Source organism: Macrotis lagotis, chromosome 1 (assembly GCF_037893015.1).
Source record: "Macrotis lagotis isolate mMagLag1 chromosome 1, bilby.v1.9.chrom.fasta, whole genome shotgun sequence".
In the NCBI taxonomy this organism is placed as follows: Eukaryota; Metazoa; Chordata; class Mammalia; order Peramelemorphia; family Peramelidae; genus Macrotis; species Macrotis lagotis.
This window is the reverse complement of record NC_133658.1, coordinates 129,568,692-129,592,904: the sequence shown is the minus strand read 5'-3', so window position 1 is coordinate 129,592,904 and position 24,213 is coordinate 129,568,692. Positions and strand designations below refer to the sequence as shown.

The 24,213-nt window shown below is 35.7% G+C and overlaps 1 protein-coding gene across 6 annotated transcripts in view; it reads right to left on the bottom strand.

Annotated features, from left to right (window-relative positions):
* SLC23A2 (solute carrier family 23 member 2) overlaps positions 1-24,213 on the bottom strand; it is a 149,220-nt gene that overhangs the window by 37,630 nt on the left and 87,377 nt on the right. For 5 of the 6 annotated variants that reach the window (XM_074208026.1, XM_074208050.1, XM_074208032.1 and 2 more), the window contains 4 exons: positions 18,706-18,835; positions 17,729-17,866; positions 15,633-15,728; positions 13,356-13,685 (listed from right to left, as the gene is read on the bottom strand). In XM_074208026.1, the coding sequence (XP_074064127.1) occupies positions 13,453-13,685; positions 15,633-15,728; positions 17,729-17,866; positions 18,706-18,835 (597 nt within the window). In that variant the 3' untranslated portion in view covers positions 13,356-13,452. Of the gene's footprint in view, positions 1-13,355; positions 13,686-15,632; positions 15,729-17,728; positions 17,867-18,705; positions 18,836-24,213 lie in introns of those variants that run through there. The other variant, XM_074208066.1, reaches the window with a different exon arrangement.

Sequence of the window (24,213 nt, the reverse complement as noted above, 5' to 3'; positions counted from 1 at the left end):
CAAGTTCATGATCTCAGACTATTAAATTTGCTCTGAAGTTTTTCAAAGTTTCAGAATGTCTTACAAGGTGTGTGGAATGCTTCACTTACACCTTCTTGCTTTTTCCCCCTAGGACCCAAATTCTGAATTTGACTTTGTTAAAGTCTAAACAAGACACACTCACTTCCTCCCCTTTCTTTCCTAGTTCCTACACCTGTATAAAAAAATAATAAAAAATTTTAAAAACCCAGTCTACATGATAAGCATTTTGATGCAAAGTCACCCAATCAACAATTTATCACCAGGCAAGGTGCTGGGGATACAACGAAAAGCGAAACAGAATCCCTGCCCTCTAGAAGTGTTCACAGTCTCATGGAGGAGACAACATGCAAAGAACCATGTGCAAACAAAGACAGATGTAGAATTAAATGAAATATAATCCCAGAGGGAACTAAGATTAAAAGACTATGGGGGTGGCTAGGTGGCATAGTGGATAAAGCACCGGCCTTGGAGTCAGGAGTACCTGGGTTCAAATCCGGTCTCAGACACTTAATAATTACCTAGCTGTGTGGCCTTGGGCAAACAGTTTTACTGACATGCAAAATTACATAAGGACTTTTGGAACACTATCTCCAAGCATTCTCACAAAGATCAACACCCTTGACTTCCATTGCAAAGAAAAGTAGGGTTCTTCTGCAGTCCAATTTGGGAATCATGGTTGACCCAACAGAGAGCCAGATGGACCATATACCTCAATTTCTTCTCTAAGAGCAGTTCTGAAGTGATACTTTACACTCACCCAACACTTCCTATCTCTTGAATACTGCTCTTCAACAATTCATTAAGCCTCTCTCTTGAGAGGGGAGTATTAGTTCCCCGATGAGTAGATTAAGACTCAGAAAAGGTGTCCTAGTTACTTAATATCATAGACTTAGTGCACACTGGAAGGGAGCTTCAAGGTCATTCAGCTCAGCCCTGGGCCTATGCCAGAAGGCATCAGAATGGGGACAGGACTTGTTCCTCATCTTCTCACTCAAGTCCATTGATCATGACATTTTGTTTCAGAGACAAAGTTACTTTTAAAGGAGCAGAGGAACACATTTTGCAGATAGACATAGAGGCAGTGATTTGACCCCAGATTGTTGGAACAGAGTTGGTAGAATCAGCTTTAAGAAAAAAAAATCTAACATTTATATAATTTTAATAATACATATTACTTGTCTCATTTGATTCTCAAAACAATCTTGGGAGCTTGTATTATTATCCCTATTTTACAGATTGAGGCAACTGAGGCAGGTCACAACTAGTAAGGATCTGAGCCTGGATTTGAATTCAGGCATTCCCAACTCCAAGTGCAGTGTTCTATCCACATAATAGTCATTTATGCAGCTTTAAGGTTTTCAAAGCACTGGTTATATATTATTTGATTCTCACAACAATTCTTTGAAGAAATTGCTTATTATTATCTAGAGAAGAGGTCATACAACTTTTAAATGTCTGAGATGACATTTGAACCAAGTTCATCCTAACTCAGGTCCAACACTCTATCCCCTGTACCACATACCTCCCCCCTTCTTTAAGGGATTTAAGTGGCCAGTTTTTGTCCTGTCAATATACTTGGCTCCTTTTAATTCAAACAAGGAAAGGATGATAGGGAATGGACAATCAAACAAATTACATCCACTAACTCCATCATAGAGAAACTTGTCTATTTTGGGGTATGAGTATTAATGGTTATTAACTAATGCAACTAAGATTAAAAGGAATGCAGTAAGATGGGAAACAATTTTGATAGCAAGTGTCTCTGATAAAGGCTTCATTTCTAAAATAAGAGAACTGAGTTAAATTTATAAGAATACAAGTTATTCCGTGAATTGGGAAATGGCCAAAGGATATGAACAGGTAGTTTTCAAACAAATTAAAGCTCTCTATAGTCATAGGAAAAAATGCTCTAAATTATTTTTAGAGAAATACAAATAAGGGTATCAACTCACACTTATCAGATTGACCAAAATGAAAAAAGAAAAGAAAAAAGATCACATGTTGGAGGGAATGTGGGAAAACTGGGACACTAAATACATTGTTGGTGAAGTTGTGAACTGATCCAAGCATTCTGGAAAACAATTTGGAACTATATGCCCAAAGGGCAAGAAAACTGTGCATATCCTTGTTACAACAATATCACTACTAAGTCTTTATCCCAAAGAGATCATAAGGGAAAAAACTCCCATGTACAAAAATATTCATAGCAGCTCTTTTTGTAGTGGCAAAGAATTGGAAATTGAGGGAATGCCCATCAATTGGAGAATGGTTGAACAAATTGTGGTATATGAATGTGCGGTTCTGTAAGAAATCATGAGTAGCAGGACTTCAGAAAATGCTGTAAAGATTTGCATGAACTGATGCTGAATGAAATGAGCTGAACCAGAACACTACTCAGCACGTTAACAGCATTGCGTGATGACCATCTATGATGGACTTGATCTCAATAGTACAATGATCAAAAACAATTCTAAAGGACTTGTGATGAAAATACCATACTGAGGCAACCAGGGCTAAGTGACTTGCCCAGGGTCACACAGGTAGTATACATCTGAGGCTACATTTGAGCCCAGGGCTTTCTGACTCTAGGCCCAATGCTCTATCCACTGTGCCACCTAACTTCCCATGTTGCAGGCTAATAATGTTTAATTGAAAAGAAGGCAAAAGTTCCTCAATTGCAGTTAGTTTTTGAAACATGAAAATTTCTTTTGCATTGAGGTCTGAAAATATTACTGGAATAGAAATTTGAGATTAGAAAATAATTTCTGTTGCGAATTTGTTTGGTGATGAAGGTCTTGTTTGTTGTTTGAACTTTTTACAGCGATGGCAATGATTAAAACAGCTTGGAAATGATTTGTGATACAAAAATATCAAATTGACTTTACCACATTTGAAGTTTCAATGTATAATTTTACATTGAATTCATTAAGAAGCATGATCAAATCTGCTGTAAAATCTAATTTTTGAAGCCCTTGAAGTGCTTGATAAGTGGTTGAGTCCTTAAAAAGTTCAAAAAAATTTCAATCTTAAAATAAAAAGAAAAAAAAATTTCAATCTTGACTATGAGCTCAAGAAAATCAAGAGAAAACTTTTTGTTTTCAAGTGATGAGCAGTCACAGTGATAAAAAAAAAATGCAATACAGAATACACTATTTAAACTAACATGAAGTTGTACCAAGTAGCATATCAGAATCAATGAGAGCAGCTACTTGCTTCTGTCATGGTGGTGGTAGAATCAGTTGTAAAGAAAGACATAAATCAATGTGCATGGTTGTGTCCTAGTAAAGCTGTTTGTGGAAAAAAAAATTGAATTTTTGCCTATCACAAAAATTATTGTTTTTGTAAAATGATATTTTATTTTTCCTGATACATGTTATGAAAGTTTTTCAAGATTCACCCATATGTATATACAAATTTTGAAGTTACATAACTTCCTTCCACTCTCCCTTCCCACCCCCCTCCCCTCAACAGTGAACAGTCAGATGACACATTTGTGTTAAATATGTTTACAGATTTGTCATTTTTGGTATGAGGAATTAGGATTAAGGGAGAGAGAAGCATAAGTTATTTTTTAAAAAGTGAATGTAGTGTTCATCAGATTCTGAAGGGTTTTTTGTTTTGATAATAGTGGTTGAGTTCTTCTCTGGATGGGAATAGCATTGTCCAGAGCCAGTCTAAAAGGATTGTCCTAGCTCTCTGGACTGCCCAGAGGAGCTGTCTCCACCAGGGTTGATCAACTCATAATGTTGTTGTTCATGGGTACATTGTTCTCTTGATTCTGCTCCCTTCACTCAGCATCAGATCCTGTAATTCATTCCATGTTTCTCTTTTAGCCGTGTAAAAATAAAAATTCTTTGCTCTTGAGAAATACAAAAAAAAAAAGGGCTAGATTCAACCCATGGGCTATTATAGTACAACAACCCTTTCATTTTATAGATAAGGAAACTGAGGTCAAGAAAAGCTAAGTGATTTACTCAAAATCATAAAAATAGTGAATGGTGGGCGGGAATGTGAAACAAGATTCCCAAGTCTTTAATCTAATTCCTTTTCTACTGCATCATACATCTTAGTAATAATAATAATTATATTAATTAACATTTATATAAAACCTAAGAACTGATAGTATCAATAGACTGAGGCATGTTATTTTTCACTTTCATTTTTTTCTTTTGAATTTTCTTGTACAAAATGACTATTATGGAAATATACTTAATTGAACATATAAAACCTAGCTTACCATTCCAGGGAAGGGTGGGAGGAGAGGAATAAAAAGAGGAATAGAATTTGGAACTCAAAAGTTTAAATAAAAATATCTTTTTAGGGGCGGCTAGGTGGTGTAGTGGATAAAGCACCGGCCTTAGAGTCAGGAGTACCTGGGTTCAAATCTGGTCTCAGACACTTAATAATTACCTAGGTGTGTGGCCTTGGGCAAGCTACTTAACCCCATTGCCTTGTAAAAACTAAAAAAAAAAAAAAAAAAAATTAGCTTGTGATTCCTAGAAACATATCATGACAGGTAGTGGTTAAGAACCAACTTTGAGGGCGGCTAGGTGGCGTAATGGATAAAGCACCGGCCCTGGAGTCAGGAGTACCTGGGTTCAAATATGGTCAAAATGGTCTCAGACACTTAATAATTACCTAGCCAGATGGCCTTGGGCAAGCTGCTTAACCCTGTTTGCCTTGCAAAAAAACTTAAAAAAAAAAGAATCAACTTTGACCTCTCTCTCTAGTCAATGATTTTTTTTTCCTGATTCAGAGCTGTAACTTCACTGGTTTGTAAGAAAACCCTCTTAAGCCATTTTTCTGTAACCCTTAAGTGACCACCATGGTCATATAGTTGATATAGATTGGACACAGGAAGGACCCAAGTCTGGCTCACCTTCACTCCCAAACCAGTCTTTTTTATAACTCTTTGCTTCGTTTTCTGTCTCATTCCTTCTAAATTTCCAAGTGAGGAGTTTGAAAAATGGGACAGGCAGTTTTTTTAGAATTAGAAAGGACTTCAGCCCTGCCTAGACTCTTCCCCTACAAAAAAAATCTTCATTATAATATTATGTACTGAGGACATCCAACCTTTGCTTAAGATGGTCAAATGAGAATAAATCTACTACCTCCGGAAGCAGCCCTTTCTTTTTTGTGATAGGAAATATTGTCTAATTTCCTAGATTTTCCCCTTTGAAACTTCTACACACTGCTCCTCCTCTTACCTACTATCAATGTAATCCCTCCTTCTGTGGGTCAGTCCTTTGAATAATGGTCTATTTCATAGTGGGAGAGGGTAAATGGGACCAAATGAAAAATGTATGGAAGATTCATAGAATACTTCCTGGTCAGGAAGAGATTTCATATATACAGACAAATCTCATTTTATTGATATTTACTTGATTGCACTTTGCAGAATGTTTTTTTTTACAAATTGAAGATTTCTAGTAACCCTATAAGAAGCAAATCTATTGGTATCATTTTTTTCAACACATGTGCTCATATTATGTGTCACATTTTAATTCTCATATTTCAAACTTTGTCATTGTTACATTAGTGACCTGTGATCAGTGATTTTTGATGTTACTATTGCAATTGTTTCGGTATGCCATGAATCATGTCCATATATGATGTAAACTTAATTGATACATGTTCTGTGTGTGTATGTGTTCTGGTTGCTCCACCAACCAGCAGTCCCCATCTCTCTTCATCTCTCCTTGAAATTCCCTATTTCTTAAGACATCACAATACTAAAAAAATGAGCCAATTAATACTGAACAATAGCGTCTTAGTGTTCAAGTGAAAGAGTCAATTGATTCAGCAAACTTGATTGTTGTCTTATTTTAGGAAATTGCCATATCACTCCAACCAACAGCAATCACTACCCTGATCAAGCAATAACTACCAACACCCAGGAAAGACTATCAACAAAAAAATTTTGATTCACTAGAGGCTCAAAGATAAGGTTTTTTTTTAAAACAAACAAAAAAATAAAGGTATGTACACTGGGTTTTTTTTTTTTTAAAGACAATATATTGCACATCTAAAAGACCACATGCTGGTCAACCTTTTTTTTTGCTAAAAAAAATAAAGGTATGTACACTGCCTTTTTTTAGACATAATATGTTGCACACACAGTATATTGGGGCGGCTAGGTGGTGCAATGGGTACAGCACTGGCCCTGGAGGCAGGAGTACCTGAGTTCAAATCCGGCCTCAGACACTGTGTAGTCTTAGGCAAGTCACTTAACCCCACTGCCTTGCAAAAAACTTTTAAAAAAAGAATACAGTATAATGGAAACATAACCTTTATATGCACTAGGAAACTAAAAAATTCATGTGACTTGCTTTGAGATAATTCACTTCATTGCAGTGATCTAGAATCAAATCCACAATATCTCCAAGATTTGCCTGTATCAATAAGTGTGCTAGACCTATAATTAAAATCTGAATTCAAATCCAGCCTCATTCACTGAGACCTCCCTGAGTGATGTAATTTTTATCTACCTCAAGTTTTCCCATCTGTAAAATGAGAATAAAAATAACATCTACCTCAAAGGGTGATTGTGATATTCTTAATAGTGCTTTGCAAACATTAAAGCACTATAGCTAAACCAGCTATTAATTAGTTCAATGATTTCCACATCTGGAGGTTTATGACTACATCCTCTTCAACCATATTACACTTAGCAAAAATTCATCTTAGAGGGTGGGGAGTAGTCCACATCTGCTATGACACCTCTACTCAAACATTCACAAATCACTATTCTTCACTCTTCCTGTCTTCTCCCCTTGAGTATACAATGCCAATTTCCTTGTCTGCAACAATTCCCTTAATGTTCATGAAATGTTTTCTGTGTGCACCTTGTTTGTAGTTGTATGGAGCTTCCAGTCTAATGGAATCATGTTTCAGTTCCAGAGTGGAATTTGACATTTATTCCTTACAGCTCATCCTTTTCTCATTACCCAACCAAACCTTCTGAATATTTTTTGAACCCACTGAAAAGCAGGAAATCAAGTAACTCAGAAATGTTACTTCCCCCACCAGGCTGCCATGTCTCTTCCAATCTGGCTATTCATCTCTATTTTTCAAGTCATATGGTATCAACTTGCTAACAAGCACAGATTCCCAGTGGGATCACACCCTTGTAGGAATGAGGTGTTCTATACTTATTAAGCACTAAGCACTTACTGTGTTAAGTGTAAGAAGACAAAAGAACCCCACTTCTAATGAAGCATGGCTATGAGATCTGTTAGCAAGCCAAGCTAGGGGAAGCTTCATAGAAATTGGGTGTAGAAATGGGCAAAGGGCCAAACCAACATGTGCTGAAGCTCTAATCCCTCCATTTTGGTTGTAAAGAATGTATCCATACTTCATTGGATCAATGACTAGGAAGGGACTTGGTTACCTGAAATTTTAGTAAAACTAATTTAGTAAAATAATTTTAAGCAGTTGTTTGAAGCATGGATAAAAGGAAACAGTGTGAGTTAAGGAGGACAATTAGAATACTACTGCAATATCCATATCAAAGTTAAAGAACTCATTAACTAAGGTAGTGGTTGTAGGAGTAGAGAATAAAGGGACAGATCAGGTCACTGATTGGATATGTAGGAATGGGGTACAGATAACAAAATTAAGGACACATTTTAAGTCAGGGACAAAAACATGGGTGACTAGTATCCTCAGCAGAAACATGGAAGTTTGAAAGATGGGTGATATCTGTGATCCAAATTACAATCCATTGATGCCTACATATCCTTTGCCTCATTCAGTTTGACTATATACTTAAAAGGGTTTGTCCTTCAATCTAGGGGTTAAGGAAAAATTTCCCCAATGGCACATACATCAGTTGCTGCTAATTAATTCAGGTTATAATTGCCACAGGGGCTTTCATCTTAAAAGTGAGGAAATTAGGAGTCTGAATGGCAAAGGAAGAGATCAAGAATAGTAGACTATTAGAGCTATTTCAGCAAGAGTGGAATCCAGTCTTTCTCCCTCAATCCATCAGAAAATTAATCCCTTGGAGTCAAGGTTCAGACAACCTGAAAAGACAGCTTCTTCCTTTCCACACTTTGGAGACACTGACCTACAGTGAAGTTATTTCAAAGGTTTCCAATCCCCCAGTTCCCCTGCATAAGACAAATACCATTGAAAATTCTCATAATTTGACCATGTCAGTGAGACACTTTTCAAATGTCTACCCACAAGAACACAATGACACCTTCATCCTCCCTCCCACCAGAAGTTAGTGGGAAGTCTTTCAATTGAATTAAATATGAGTGGTATTTTTTTCCTCTAAGAATCTACCCATTAAAGATGATGACACAGGAACACAGGATTGCATCTAGGTCAGCTTTTATTTATACTGAACAGCTTTAAAAATACAGAATAAAATAGCTTTATCTCTACTATTTATTCACAACATCTGGTCCAAATATTACATATTTTTAAATATTTAAACGTTTAATGAAGCCATGTTAGAAAAACAATATGAAATCTTTTAAAAACTCCATAAAAGAATTACACATCTCAAACCCTTTCCCCTACCCCACCCCCCAAAAAACAAAAAAAGAAACCCTTGGTATGCAAATAAAAGACAAACAAAAAAGAAAAATAATCCCTCCCCCCATAAAACACCAAAAAACCTCGAAAGGTTTACTGCCAAATTCAGCCACAAAACTCATGAAAAATATAGGCATCCCCACTGTTTTAAGAACATCCAGTCTGTTAACAAGTCAGAGGCTGTTATGAAACAACAACAAAAAAATACAATAATTTGAATTATCAGCGAGATGGCAATATTGGTCAAGATGTCCTAAGTGCCTGAAAAATACAAACAGCAATCTAAGCACATTTGATAGTAGTAATAATATATACTGATGACAAAGCACAGTCACAATCAACGTAACAAGACAGGAATGTTTTTGATGTTGCTAAAAATGAATTCCTCAATATAAAAGCAGCCCAACCAGAAGGATGGATCCTTTGGCAGAAGCAAACAAGGGTATGGCCTTCTTGCAATACTGCTTGCTAATGACTGGCAGACTGTATGGTGATGCAGGAGGTGTCCTATTCTCTTAAAAGCCACAACAGGTAATACTATGATATATACAGCAAGTGGAAATCAAGCCATTGGTCACTACTTCAATTAGTCTCTTTGTAATAAGGGAGAGAGTTGCCTTGTTTTTCATCTACGGAGTTAAAGAAGGCCACTCCCTTGGAGCAAGACCATTCCATTGGAGCATGGCTTTTGTGTTAGTGCATTATACACTGTACATTAATATATGAATTATGTACTTTACCACAAAAAGGGATGCGAACTGTGTGTCCAACATCTAATGGTAATCTTATTTTCAAACTAGCTATGTCAGTTATGGTTAACAGGTAGTCCCCCCTTACGCCACAATTAAATGTAATCTGCTGAATGTTCTCTCTGCAAAACCCTGAAATTCTTGGTGTAAGGATATTACCACAGCTGACTGTTCTCGACTGATGCATTTGGCTTAACCACTCTTGTGGCACATCAAAGCACTGAGGATTACATCTGCAAATGTTCACTCATTTCCTAATATCAATACTTCAGCAGGGACATGAATAAAAGAAATCACTTCAGCTCTTCGTTATAAAACAGAAGCATGGGCAAATAAAGTATACACAACAACTAGAGATTCATCAATGGAGAAATTCTATTATCACATGACATTGTCATGAAAATCATATCACTCCCTCCCTGGAAACCTGTGACCATTATCCTGGGTGGAAATGTTATTTTAACATATGGAAATACTGCGGTATTCATGTACAAACCAAGCTGATGTATTTAAAGTCAGTATCCAAAGGTACAAAGCAAATCCTGTGTTATCTTTCACACCTGGAAACAGGAAGAGTGACCATTTCATTGATCTGACATTTACCATCGTAAATCAGATAATTTGCAAGACTGAAATCTAGGGGTTCCTTTAAACAAGAACCTGAATTTTAGTGTACTAATTCTCAGTTACACTGCTCGTAAGTTGGAGAAATCCAGGGTGAGTTTCCAATTCTTCTAATGACTATGGTAAAGAAAGTGACTATTTCTGCCATGAATCAAGGATGAAATACTTTTTTATTGTTCATTCTGAACATGACAGGCATTTTGTAGATTTTCTACTATATAAGTGATTTAGTGGATAAGCCAATTCACTAAATTGCTTCAATCCACAAGAAAAAATGTAGTGTGACAAGACACAATCAATCCACCCTTACATTACCCTCAGCTTCAAACCCATTTCTGTAAACAGGAAATAAAGACACATCAAATTATCAACCTGAACCAAATTAGCATCTTTTGTTCCACAGCTTATTTGCTAGCAGTTGAAACTACACTGTATTATGTGATTAACTTTATGCACTGTGCATATGCAAGAAATTTATTACTGTCCAATTCAGACACTGGACTACTATACCACATCTAGTTACAGGGACCTGGTATATTGTTCCTTTCACCACACTTCAGGATCTGCTTCAAAAATAGTTCAAAAAGATCCCTAATCTGGTGACTCCCAAAGTTCATCCCACCAAACATCATATCAAGTTGAGACATTCTAGAGGAAGCTTAGTTATTGTATATGTCTTCCCTATTTGTTTAAAGAGATATTACATGTGGGTGGTTACAAAGTAAGAGATTCTCCTATGCTGATGAGTTGAAAACAAACCCTGAAAATCTTTTGCACATTATGATTTCAGAAGCAGTTTGGCATCTGAACCTTAATATACAAGCTTTTCACACTGTTCTGTGGAGGAAAAATATCAAAAAGGCAAGCCACCATCAATGTTAACCAGGATGTTACTGAATTACTGTGAAAAATGTTTTGAGCCTTCTCTGAGATATTTGGCAGCACTACTGTGCCAGACAGCTAGAAATAGTGTCACAGCACACTTACCAAATATCAATTTAGCAGTTTTCTCCATTTGTCAGGGCAAAGGAATCAAACAGGGCTAAAGAAAGCACAGTTTAACAGAGTGTAGTATAGTGCTTGACTCACTCTCACACAATAAAAAGGACAAGATTTGACTGATCTAACTGGGTGATTTTCTTTTAATCAACACTGTGTATCTAATATAAACTAAAAACAGCCAGAACTTTTAACATATAAAACCATAAGCAATTCTGAATTCATGGCTTCGTTTAATTATAATAAAATCTTGGCACAAAATGCAGACTCTTATGTCAGGGTGTCCTAATGCAATGTTCCCTGAAGCTCATGCTTTCTGGAGTCAATGGGTTAAAAATACATAGCTTATTTAACCAACAACTTCAAAAGGCGGCTAAGTTGATCTCAAAGTGCTTCTCTCTTATTTATAAACAAATTAATCTTGATACACTCTTGAGGGTCAAAGACTGGAGTTTCTTAAGCTAGAAATAGACACGCAACAAACAATATTATAAAAAGAATTTTATGTTATTTGAAACTATTCATCTTATTTTCCTGGTAGCTGCTCAAACAGCAGCTGACTAACCCACCTTTGGTACCTGGTATAAATGTAGTCATCGAACTAAGGTTCTGATTCTTCTCTTTCTTTACCTTTCCCTGAGCTGAAAACTCCAAATCAAATAAACAGGTTATTTTTTTTTTTACTGACAGTTTAGTGTTCTCAATTAGAGTGCTCAGCAAGGGAGCAGGCATTAAGGCAACATTCAACCAAATTCAACTCTCACTTGATGTGGATCAGTGACAAAAAGAAAAAAAGAAAAGGTTTTGTTCACATACGTGGTATAACCATTACCTATTGGCCAAGAAGTAACATGGACTATCTCAACTATAATTAGTATATACCCAAATGGCAAACTATTGAATGTTTCCATGAGCTAAGACAGCTTGAAAATGCCTTCCTTGAACAGCTGTGCAATAAAGATTTTATGGAGCATTTCCATAAACTGGAATAAATGGATTTTAACTTAGATGTTGAGTCATTCAATGTTGATTGATCCAATTTATTTTTTTCCTCCTTGATCTTATAGCAAGACTCAAGAGAAAACCAAAAGCCATGCTCTGGTCTAGTAGTCAGTTCAGATAAATAAAAAAGTGAGTTACAGTATATACCTTCATTTCATCAAGAAATACAAAACACAAGCACAGAAATATTATACTGGCCTTTAGAGCACATTATATTAAGCTTCCCTGATGATTTCCACGACGTAAATTGTGAGATCTTCCTGTTTTTTCTTTGGGGAATGGAGTGGGTGGATATGGGGATAAGCAGGACAGATCACAATGAAAAACAATGAATGTCAAACTAATTTGTAATAGTCGGTACACTGAACATAATCATAGCCTCACGATGCCTGAAAACTAACAACATCCACATTACAGGCGAACCAAAACTTTCATCCATGACTACTATTCTCAAGGTGATACCTGTGCCCATTCAATAACCCTGGGGATCAGGATACAACCTACATATACAGTGTCTCTGCTAATAGGAAAGAATATGCTGATCCAGAAAATCTATTGCTCTAGTCTTGAAAGGGAAGATAAAACATATGGCAGTAAATTATTTCCTAGTAGACTCTCGGACAGGTTCCTTAGTGTTAATAATTTAGTATGAATCATACCAAGTTAATAGTTTAATCGACATTGACTCAAATTATGTATAACCCATCCCCTGCCCCCATATTCATTCAGAAGAGTTTCTATGATTCTCACAAATATGTGTTATCTACATAAGCCATAGGATAATCCATTCCATAATTCAAGTTCAAGAAAGCTTCCTAAAATAATAATGTAAGAGGAAAATATGGCAATTAACTATTAAATTATAATGATGCAGAAGAAAATGCATTTTTGTTCCCCCAAAAAACTTTTTTAGGCACAGATAAGATGAAGAATTATGAAAAAAACTATTCAAGGAAGTAGATACGAGTGTTTAAAGGACCAGATGTTTTTTCTAGCCCAGAGACAGATCCTATGAATTCGCCTGTACAGTGGATAGAGAAAGTGAAGATGATTGAGAAACTGTGGATAGGCAGGCATCTTGCATGACTTGGCATGCTGTCAAACATTCAGAATGCTGGAATAAGAGACAGCACATATCCAAAACTATGCATTTACCAAGGAAAGAGGAATGAAAAAAGCAAAAACAAAAAACCCAAAAGAACAAAAAATCTGCAACAAATACCACACATCTCTCTTCCACAGGAGGATAGGGAATTTTCAGGTGCAGCTATCATTGCCAGCAATGGATGCCCTGAAAAGAGCCAGGATCAAGGGTTTAAATAATAAGATGGTCGAGACACTATATTAGACAACATCACCACCCACAACAGAAAAGCTATTTATAATCGATCTCGGCTCTGAGTTTCAAAATTTAAATGCAGATATACAAAACATATATTTTAATGCTTATTAATCAGCAAATAACTTCAAATACATCTTTTACTACAACTAGATAATATAATTTCAACCAAGGCTATACGGCAGCCTCTGAATCTTCATCTGGATTTCTGCAGTTACTGCTTTTCCTGAAACCTTTCCATGTGTAACCCATAAAGGTTGGGCTGATAGGTAAATAGCTAAAACATCGGAATTTTTTGATAATGTTCATGCCAAATGGCAAATCATAGGATTCCATGCCATCAAGTGATTTACTCCCTTTTCCAACTCCTTTCTTCCATTTTCGTATTCCTCTTTCTTCTGGAGTACCTGTCAAAAAACAGGGTAAAAGCACAAAACAGTGGAAGACCCAAGATGGGGGAAAAAAAGAAACAAAACATGTCAGTTTAACAGTCTTATTAAGAGAAATATATTCTGCTCTAAAGAAAACTGCCTCATAAGTAAGGCAATCCTAGAATACATATTTCACTTGAAAGAATAAATAGCTGCTCAGGTTCTGGCTTAATAAGTAGATAGGATACTTTGCCTTGCCAGCCAATACCTTGCCCATTTGCTATTATGTTTGATGTGACAGAAAGAACAAAGGATATAGAATCAGAGACTTGGGTTTAAAATACTGATCTGGGGTAGCTAGGTGGCGCAGTGGATAGAGCACCGGCCCTGGAGTCAGGAGGACCTGAGTTCAAATCCGACCTCAGACACTTAATAATTACCTAGTTGTGTGGCCTTGGGCAAGCCACTTAATCCCATCGCCTTGCAAAAATTAAAAGGAAAAAAAAAAGGAGAGAGAAAAAAAAAGAAACTACTGATCTGACCATTCCAGAGGTACACTTAAGGGCACAAAGTTGTATTTCTTGGTTTCCACTTATGCAAAATAAAGAAATTAAAATGTTGCCTATGTCAAAGGGCTATTGTGAGAAACACTATATAACTGTGATTTGTTACTATGGAAAGAGCTCCAGATTCCTAGTAATAAAAGTGGGATCCTCATCTTAGACCTGCCTTTCAGAGAGTTACAGCACCTCAGGTCAAGGCACTTTTTTCTACCAGAGCCTCAGGCTCCTGTGAAGTGAGGAATGTAGTGAGAAAAATCATTAAAGACAGTTATATGGTGATTATATGAAGTTTTCTAATCAGGGAAGATGTTTAGAATCTATGAAGAATAAATGAAAGAAATTACAACAGCAATCTAATCGAGTTTATTTCTGAATAAAAATCTTTAATCCAGCCTATGCCACAAGAATTAATCCAGGCCTGTCTTAAAGACCTGAAAGAAAGAAAAAGAGAACTTAAAGACCTCAGTAAAGAAAAAAGAGAGATTGAGTGCACGAGAGTGCACATCAACTAAACTCCTGAGACAGGACATTCAGTAGCTGTAAAGATATCCGGGTGATGATCAATCTTACTGGATCTGCTCATTCCATCAGTACAACCAATCAGGGACAATTTTAAAGCACCTGCAATGGACAATACCATCTGTACCCAGAGAAAGAACTGTGGAGTTTAAACAAAGACCAAAGTCTATTACCTTCATTTTTTTTTAAATAAAAAAAGGGTCTTATGTACTGCTTATTTTTGCTATCCCTAATATTTTACTTTCTCCTTAAGGATATGATTTCTCTCCCAAAACATTCAATTTTGATCAATGTACAGCATGGAAACAATGTCAAGATCACCAGACTGCCTTCTGTGGGGGAGTTGGAGGAGGGAAAGGAGAGTGGAGCAAAGATGGTAAAATTTAAAACCTTATAGAAAAATGATGGATAGAAACTACCATTCTATATAATTGGAAAAGAAATAAAATAATAACTTAAACAAAAGATATAATGATTATGTGGTTTTTCCTGATAGACCAAGCCTAAACTTACCTCTTCGCAACTTCTAGTCATTGCTCCCAAATGGGATCAAAGATATGAAAGTGGTGGTGGGGAAGGAAAAAATGTCTTAAAATTTTCATTAAAATGGTGACATATTCACAATTGTGCTAAAGCAAGGCTTTGCTTATTACTATTAACAGTAGTTGACTGGAAAGGGACAAAATAATAAAACAAAAGGAAACTAAAAGTTGTGCCCTTATTGGAAACAGCTGCCATTGAACGATTTGCATCAGATTGGTATCAGATTTTACAGTCAGATTTTTCCAGCAGATTCATTATTATAAATATTAAAATATTTCAATTATTTATAATTAATTTTTAACAATAGTAAATATTCATCACATTAGAAAGTAGATGAAATAAAAAAATTAGCACTTACCTGGGATGGTGTTATCCAGAACAAAAGCAACACATCCACCTACAAACATTGCTGTGGTAAGAAGGACATTTAACACTTGATCAATTCCTGTGATCCCTAGAAAAAGAAAGGAGGAATATAGAGATTAGCATCTGCTGACAATAAATATGCCTAATTAGCCTTATTCTATGATTTAAAAATTTCATCAATGAAGATCAAAAAGGTCAGTATCTCAACTAGATAAAGAATTGCTTAAACAGATACTGTTTTTAAAAACTTAGAAAATATTACAGGTATATTTAAAATAGTGTGGCAAGGAAAACAGTGGATTTGGAACAAGACCCCCAAGGTCCAAATCCAAGCTTTGCTCCTTATTTTCTGCATGATCTCAAATAAATCACCATCTTCTCTGAAACCAGCTTTCTTCTCTGCAAAATGAATAAGTTAGATTAAATCATTCAGAATTCTATGACCCTCCATGAATCCAATTAACAAGATTCCCAGTTAAAATCATGTATTGAGACACAATGGAAAATTGCTAACAAAGAGTGTTTGCAATTTTAGTTGTGTGTGAAATAATCTCTGGTCAAAGCAATGGTGTAGTCATCAAACAAACAAAAAACCCCATCAAAAGTAGTGAGTGGGTTTTTTTTTGGGGGGGATGATGGAGAGTAAAATAAATATTTCTATATTAAATATATGATATTATTGCACTGTTACATATAATATAAAATATGATAATTATAAATTAGTATTTATAAGAAATATCAATAAAATAAATAAAATTTCATCTTTGGTAACATAATTGATAATTTTTTTTTTAGGTTTTTGCAAGGCAGATGGGGTTAAGTGGCTTGCCCAAGGCCACACAGCTAAGTAATTATTAAGTGTCTGAGGCTGGATTTGAACTCAGGTCTTCCTGACTCTAGGGCTGGTGCTTTATCCACTGCGCCACCTAGCCACCCCTACATAATTGATAAAATTTTGAAAGCACTTAAAAGTGAACATTGAAAATTAAAGCAGAAAACCTGGTACAGTCAGTCTGCAAGTAACAAGTGCAAACAGCATTTTATATGTTCTTTTTAAATATTTAATTATCATTTGTTTCTAATTGGAGAAATAAAGCTGAGGTTCAATCAAAGGTCAATAGAGGGATGCACAATGGATGTGAGAAGGCTCACATTTTAAAATTAGGAATTATGCAGACTTTGCCAAAGAAATGTATTACTGGAAAATAAGATGGGTTGGCCATATAACAAAAGCAAGGAATGGCTAGCCTGCATACTTCAGTAGTATTCATGTAATATCAAGAGAACATGAGGGAAGCTCCTAGCACAATAATTGGACAACTCTCTACCATGGAATTACAAAGGGACATCTAAGTGACCCTAGAGTCAGGAGGACCTGAGTTCCAGCCTCAGATACTTAATAATTACCTAGTTTGTATGACTTCGGGCAAGTCACTTAACCCCATTTGCTTTGCCAAAAAAACCTTATTTGTAGAAAGACATGAACAAGGGTTGCAAGAATAATGGTGTAAGCATAGATGGGCTGTAATTTGTATTACTGGAGAGAGAGTATTCAATAGAGTATTAACCATTGTTAGCATAGATAAAATGTCTGAATGACTATAGGATCAGATTACTTAGAAACAATGACAGATCATCTAGTTCCACTTTTTCATTTTCAGATGAGGAAATTAAGATATAGCAGTAGTAGCTGTTAAAGTTGTTCTTTCTTTGTAGAACATGATTAATAAAGGATCAACACAGGGATTTTAAATAGGTTTGATTGTGATCTAAAAACTATTTTCTTAACACAAATGAAATGCCAAAACAGAAATTCTTTAGAGAAATATTTTAAAAGATAGCCTTCCATTTGGCATTCTCCAAGAAAAAGATAGAAAGAAACAGATTCTTAATTTATATGGTAATTATAAGTGACTAGCTGGATTACGATTCAAGTTTTAGGTTGTGTGAGGTTACTACTGACAAATATGGATTCTAGATATAAGGGTTACATGAATAGACAAAACATTTCCTATTAAAATCTAAAGTAGATTGACAGCTAGGCTATGACTCAAACCTTCATAGAGAATAAAAGTTTTTTCTCAATACCAGTGACTAGTGGATTCTGCTTGAGGTAACTTGGAAGAACAAGTCCAAAGAAAATGGAAAATCCCAGGACAAAGAGGTTACGTGAAGAATTTAAGTCTATGAACTGAAGATTTGATAATCCAACAGCAGTGATCATTCCTGAGAAGAGAGGTAGACAAATACAAGACTTAGCAACTCCCTTTACAGAGGAAGCACCTTTGCAGAGGCACTTGAAAGGTAATCAATTATTTAGAAGGGAAAGAGGAATTGGCATGGATCCAGCCCCATCTATGTGTCAGATAATGCCCTTACAACTACTCTAAGGCAGGCAGTTAAGAACAGCTGAGGAAATGGAGGTAAACAAAAGGCAAATTGTCTTGCCCAGGATCATACAGCTACTAAGTATCTGAGGCGGTATTTGAACTCAGGTCCTCCTGAGTCCAGACACAGCGCTCTATCCACTGAGTCCCCAGTTTTTAACATCTCATTGTGTTTATTTTGTTCTGAGGGAGTCAACATGGATGTATATTACATAATAGAAATAGCACCGAAATGACAAAGACATAGAAGTGTATTCTAGATTTCTAGTTTGCTGTTCTGTGAGCATGGGTAAGTCATTGAGCCTTTCTGACCCTCAGTTTCTTTCTCTCTATGCTCAAATAACAAGATTCAAACAAATAATTAGTAATCCTTTTAAAATGAGATAGCCCGGTTTGCAGAGAAAAAAAAAGTTTGTCTTTGGTGGGAAGTTTCAGCATTTATTCTTTATCAAATATTCCTATTTTGGGTATGATTTAGCCTAAGTCCTCCCCAGCTCTAAACTTGTAATTTTAGAGGTTACCCAACTAGATGTGTTGAAGGTCTAAGTTCAATTATCATCTTTAGAAAACAAGTCATGTAAAAATCTCACTGAAGCTGTAAGGGCTTCAAAATAGTCACTGTACAGAAAGAAAAGGGGAATGAGGAGAAAACAAGATATGACATAAACATGGATTTACCAAAGAGTGTGCAGAAGAGGGCGCCGAGCACTGGGTCTGGAAGGGAGGCAAAGAGCGCACTGAATTTCCCAATCATTCCAAGCATGAGCATTAAAGCTGCACCATACTGAATGACTCGCCGACTTCCTACCTACAAGGCAAAGTAAGAAAACAAGAATTAAAATGTGGGAAATTCTGTCATCCAACAATAGGTTTTTCATTTGAAGAGGTCCTATTACAAAAGAGATACCAGGAAAATAACTATTCTACAGCAACTGCTTTTGACTCGGGGTCAACAACCTACACTATCTCAGGGTCAACAACTTACACCATGTTAAGTAAAAACAAAGGAGTTTACAAACAGTGTTTAATTGGTAATAGTATAAATTGTTTTTCAAATTCTCAAATTGAAGTTGCTTATTACTTCAAACTTAATAAGCAACACAGTAACTATACTCACAATTTCACTGATATGAGAAATTCTAGATGAGGAAAACTTCCTTTACCAACACAAACTGGCAAATTGACTGCAACTGAGACTCAGAATAGCCCAGAATTGAGACTGAAGTGATTGCTGTGCCCATGGTAATGGATAGCCAACATAGGTTAAGAAGGCAAACTTGAATGCAGATTTTCCTGGTTTTGAGACTGGCTTTCTATCCAGTCTTTAGCTCCACTCCATGCAGCTACAACTAAGGGTACAGTGTACAAAAAAATTGGTTTGGGAATCAAAGCCCTGCTGGGCTGCAAAGTCCTGGATCATTAAATGCATAACCAGAACAAGACTTCACCATCCTAGAGAGATTTAGTCTCTCTGCTTGTAAAATGAAATGAAATTAGATGGTATCCTAACTGTAAAACACAATGATCATATAGCGTTTGAAGCAAACCACACATTTCAAAGAAGTGCAGTACTCCAAAAGAATCTGTAAAGTTTTTGAAAATTTGAAGATTAAACAAGAATGTTTATTCCTAAGTCAATCTAAATTTCACTAAATTCTTGGTTCACATTTCAGTCACTTCAAATACAGAAAGATTATCTATACAATGAGCCTGTCAAGTTTATTTTATATAAATGTAAAATACTCTAACATTCCCACATATACCTAAGACATTACCTGAGCCTAACTAATGAATAAATAAGACTACCCATCAACTTTTGTCAAATACGTACTTTCCTAGATTTTTTCATTATTCACTTTGATATTCTAGATAAGTTAAAATTCATTTAAAAAAACCCAACTTATCTGGCTCTGGTTGGTAGTTTCAATGGCACAGCACTATACTTCACTGTGGGCAGAATTGTTTTTCTTACATTGGCCCTGCCCAAGCATGAGCACTGAATACTCTTCCAGTTTTACTGAAGTTCTTTGTTTAAAGAATATTTTGTAATTATATTTACATAGGTACTATGTTTTGGTGGAATGACTTCCAGAAATCTTATTTCATAGTTAATTTAAAACAGGGAAGCTTCTTCTGTTTATTCCATCTCTGATTTTGCTTTGCTATACTAAAATAAAACTAAGTCTTGATTAGTATGAAAAACCAATACTGTTAAATTGGATTCGCATAGCACAAATCCACCAGGCTGGAACCAATAACTATGTTAGGTCAAATACACTCAACTATTTTACAAGATTAATTAAATAATTTGCACTAATTAGGACCTAGCTGTGTTATTCTTATGAGTTTATTTTGCAGCCTAAAACTTTACTGAAACTTGTCTTAGATAATGTATTTGCTACTTTTCCAGAAATGTCTAAGAAAATTACCATGTCATCAACAAATAAGGATAGTTTTCCCTCCTCTTTGCCCATCAATATATCTTTTCATTTTCCTTCTAGCTTTTCTGCTATTGCTAGGTAGGATTATGAACAACTGTGTCTGCAACTCCATAGGAAAAATCATCACTGTATTTCCAAAGATAAAGTTTTAAACAGTTATGGGGCATAACAATGGAGAAACTCATTAAACTGAGGCTGAAGATAAGAGTCACACTCTTCATCTTTTTGTGAAAATAAATTGAGGAAAGAAATATAAATATTTAAGGGTCTAATAAAAGGCAAAATTAAAAGTAAATAAAAATTTAAATAGATAAAATAAAATTTTAATCTCCTAGAAGTACCAATAATGATGATGATGATGTTTGTCCTTCATTCTCAAAGAAGACAATGACATCAAGGAGGTGATGCCATGACAAGCACATGAGTTAGATTTTAATGAGGGGTGCTATGCTAAATCACCAGCCTCATTTTCTCCTCCAGAGCCACCTAGGACCAGCAGCCAGAAATAAATCAAGAGGACTGGAGATGACTCAGGGTTAAATGACTTGCCAAATTTAGTAAGTGGCAAGTGTCTGAAAGCCACATTTGAACTCGGGTCCTCCTAACTTGGGCTAGTGCTCTAACCACTGCACCACCTAATTCCCTAGAAGCACCTCTAGTAAATCAATCAGCAGGATTAAACATGTAACAGAAGCTTAAAATACTTAGAATCAACTAACAAGCATTTTCTAACATCTTCTATGTTGTTAGAAAGTATAGTTAGGAAGGAACTTTCTTTTCCTTATCTAGAGACAACTTGTGAATCTATAAGTATATGCAAAATGTATACAAAATAAACCAAGATAGTTTCAGGAGGGAAACACTCAAAGCTTAGAAAAGCGGAGAGGATAGACAAGATCAGCCTCACATAGGAGAATGTTCAAAGAGTGGTATAAAGAGAAAAGTAACATTTTTCTTTTGGACATGTTGAGTGTGAAATATATTTAAATAGTCACTGTGAAAGTTCAGGAGGTAGTTGGAGATACTGCAAGGTGAAAGACCCTTAGGGTTATACTCACAGACATACTGTCTTATCTACATAAGAATGATTATCAACCTATGGAAGTTAATGAGGTCACCAAGAATACAGCCTTGGGATGCACCTACAGTTATAAAGTGAGTAATGATCCAGGAGAAAAGACTTAGAAATCTTCATCATATAGGGCAAAGAACAAAAGAAGATATGGGTAGGGGAAGCTAGGTGGCGCAGTGGATAAAGCACTCTAGCTGTGTGGCCTTGGGCAAGCCACTTAACCCCATTTGCCTTGCAAAAAACCTAAAAAAAAATTGGGAAGAGGGTAGACAGCAGTGACAAATACTGCAGGCAAAAAGAAGAATGAAGACTGAGAAAGAATCTTTTGAGTTTGGCAATAAAAGTATTATTGGACCAAACTATCAAAGCACCTATTGTATTAGCAAAGAAATGAAAGAGGAAAAAAAAAAGAAATGTCCATCAATTGGAGAATGACTAAATAAGTTATAGTACATAACATAAATGAAATATTATTGCCCTTTAAGAAAGAATAAACATGAAAAACCCAGAGAAGCATGATAAAGTTGATGCAAAAACTAAACATCATGAATTTTAAAAACATATTAAATATCAAGAGAGCAATTTCAGATGAATGCCTTTTATTTTGCATTTGGTTGATTGCCAGAATGCAAAGTATTGAAAAGTGGATGCAATTAGAAAAAGTGGAGACAAGCATAGACAATTTTTCAGGGAGTTTATAAAAGCATAGGGAATGGGAAACAATAATATATGATAATCATATAGTGCATTTAAGTTTTACCAAGCATTTAATAAACCTGCACATCCAATGAAGTAGGTGCTAGTAAAATCTATTATTTTACAGATAAGGAAACTGAGACTCAAAATGGTTAAGGCTCAGCCCCAGGTCAGGCAACCAGTGTCTGAAGCAAGATTTTAACCTTCGCCCTTCATAAAGCCTTTCCTGATTACATTATTTGTTAGTCCTCCCCAACCCCACCTTCTGCTGCCTTGATGAAACCATCCTTTAGAGATTTTTATATATAATATCCTATATTTACTTATCTGCCAAGATATAGGAATATAAGCTTCTTGAAAAGCAGTCATTGTTTTGACTTCCTCTCTATCTTCTGGTATCTGGTACAGTACAGAGATAACCGTATCACAAGAATCTCATAATCCTACTGCTATCCTTTATTTTTTTTCAATGACCTAGAAATCCTGTTTACTGATGGACATGTACATTTAGACAACAGACGTGAAAAATTCATCATCCTGCTTTTGAGCAGTTCAGCAAAAATTCCAACATCAAATTTGAGAGGCTTTTCAGATGATAATCTTCCTCCTCACGTATACTCAGTAATGTGAGTCAGGGAAATGCAAAACCATTTCCTGAAATAGTGTAACTGGCAAGAATGGGCTAGTGTCCAAAGGTACTCGGAAGAGGCATCAATTAGCTCGTTAAACAGAGCTGGCATAATGCCCTTTCAGTAATAAACTGGCACAATTCATGTTGCAATTGCAAGTAATTCAAAGTTTTAATGAAGATAATTATACCTACACTCCCCTCAGTAACATTTAAGAATGAAGTCTTTTGTAATATTAATGAGTACTGGTTATGCACTTCAACAACCCTGGTTAAGTTACAAGTTGAATGACTGCAATGGTAAAAGCTGAGGGACCATGTTGAAAGGGAGATGTCATTTTTTTTCTGGTTTTTTTTTTTTTTGCAAGGCAAAAGAGGTTAAGTGGTGTGCTACACAGCTAGGTAATTATTAAGTGTCTGAGGCCAGATTTGAACCCAGGTACTCCTCACTCCAGGGCCAGTGCTCTATCCACCATGCCACCTAGCCACCCCCCCAACCTGCTACCTTGTTAAAAATGGCTCTGCCCAAGTCTCCCCTACTATTTATCAACAATACTCTAGATGCATACCTTAACATTAATTACCTATTCAAAGACTGCTTAGGAGAGAATAGTCTGAAATCTACATCATTTGCAAGGTAGTTTCGAATTGACAGAAACCTCTCAAGAATTGCATCACTTATTTAAAAAAAACCCCTATGGTCTAATTTTCCAGTTTTTTTTTTTGGTTCTCATATACAGTAAACAACAGTACCAAAAAAGTTGACTTTAAGAACATCTCTAGTACCATTTAAGTTTTCTCAGAACTATTGTTGTAATGGAACTTTGAAACACATTCAAAAATTGAAGAGTCAGCAGATGGTACTTCTGAAAGATTTTATGGAAATGATCTTCCCCTCCCAATTTGCTTAAAAAAAAAAGAAATAAAGAAATCGGATCTGCAGCATAATATACTACAGAATTCTGCCCAACATCATGACCTATCCTTTGCTCTCTGAATTACCCTTAATTGTAAAGAAGTATTACTCCTGTTTATTTTATGGTACCTTTACCACTTTAGTACTCTTGTAAAGATAAAGGAAATCTCACAAGCTATGTCTTTGGATCCTAATAGACTGGAAAAACTTAACACACACACACACACACACACACACACACACACACACACACAACCATACGGAATCTGATGAACATTTTATATAAATTAATTTTTAAGTATCTCTTTCCCTTAATCCTGATTCCTCATACCAAAAATTACTAATCTGTAATGTTTATCAAATATGTAGGTACAATGATAAACTGACTGTTCACTGCTGAGGGGAGGGGGAAGGGAGGGTGGAAGAAAATTTT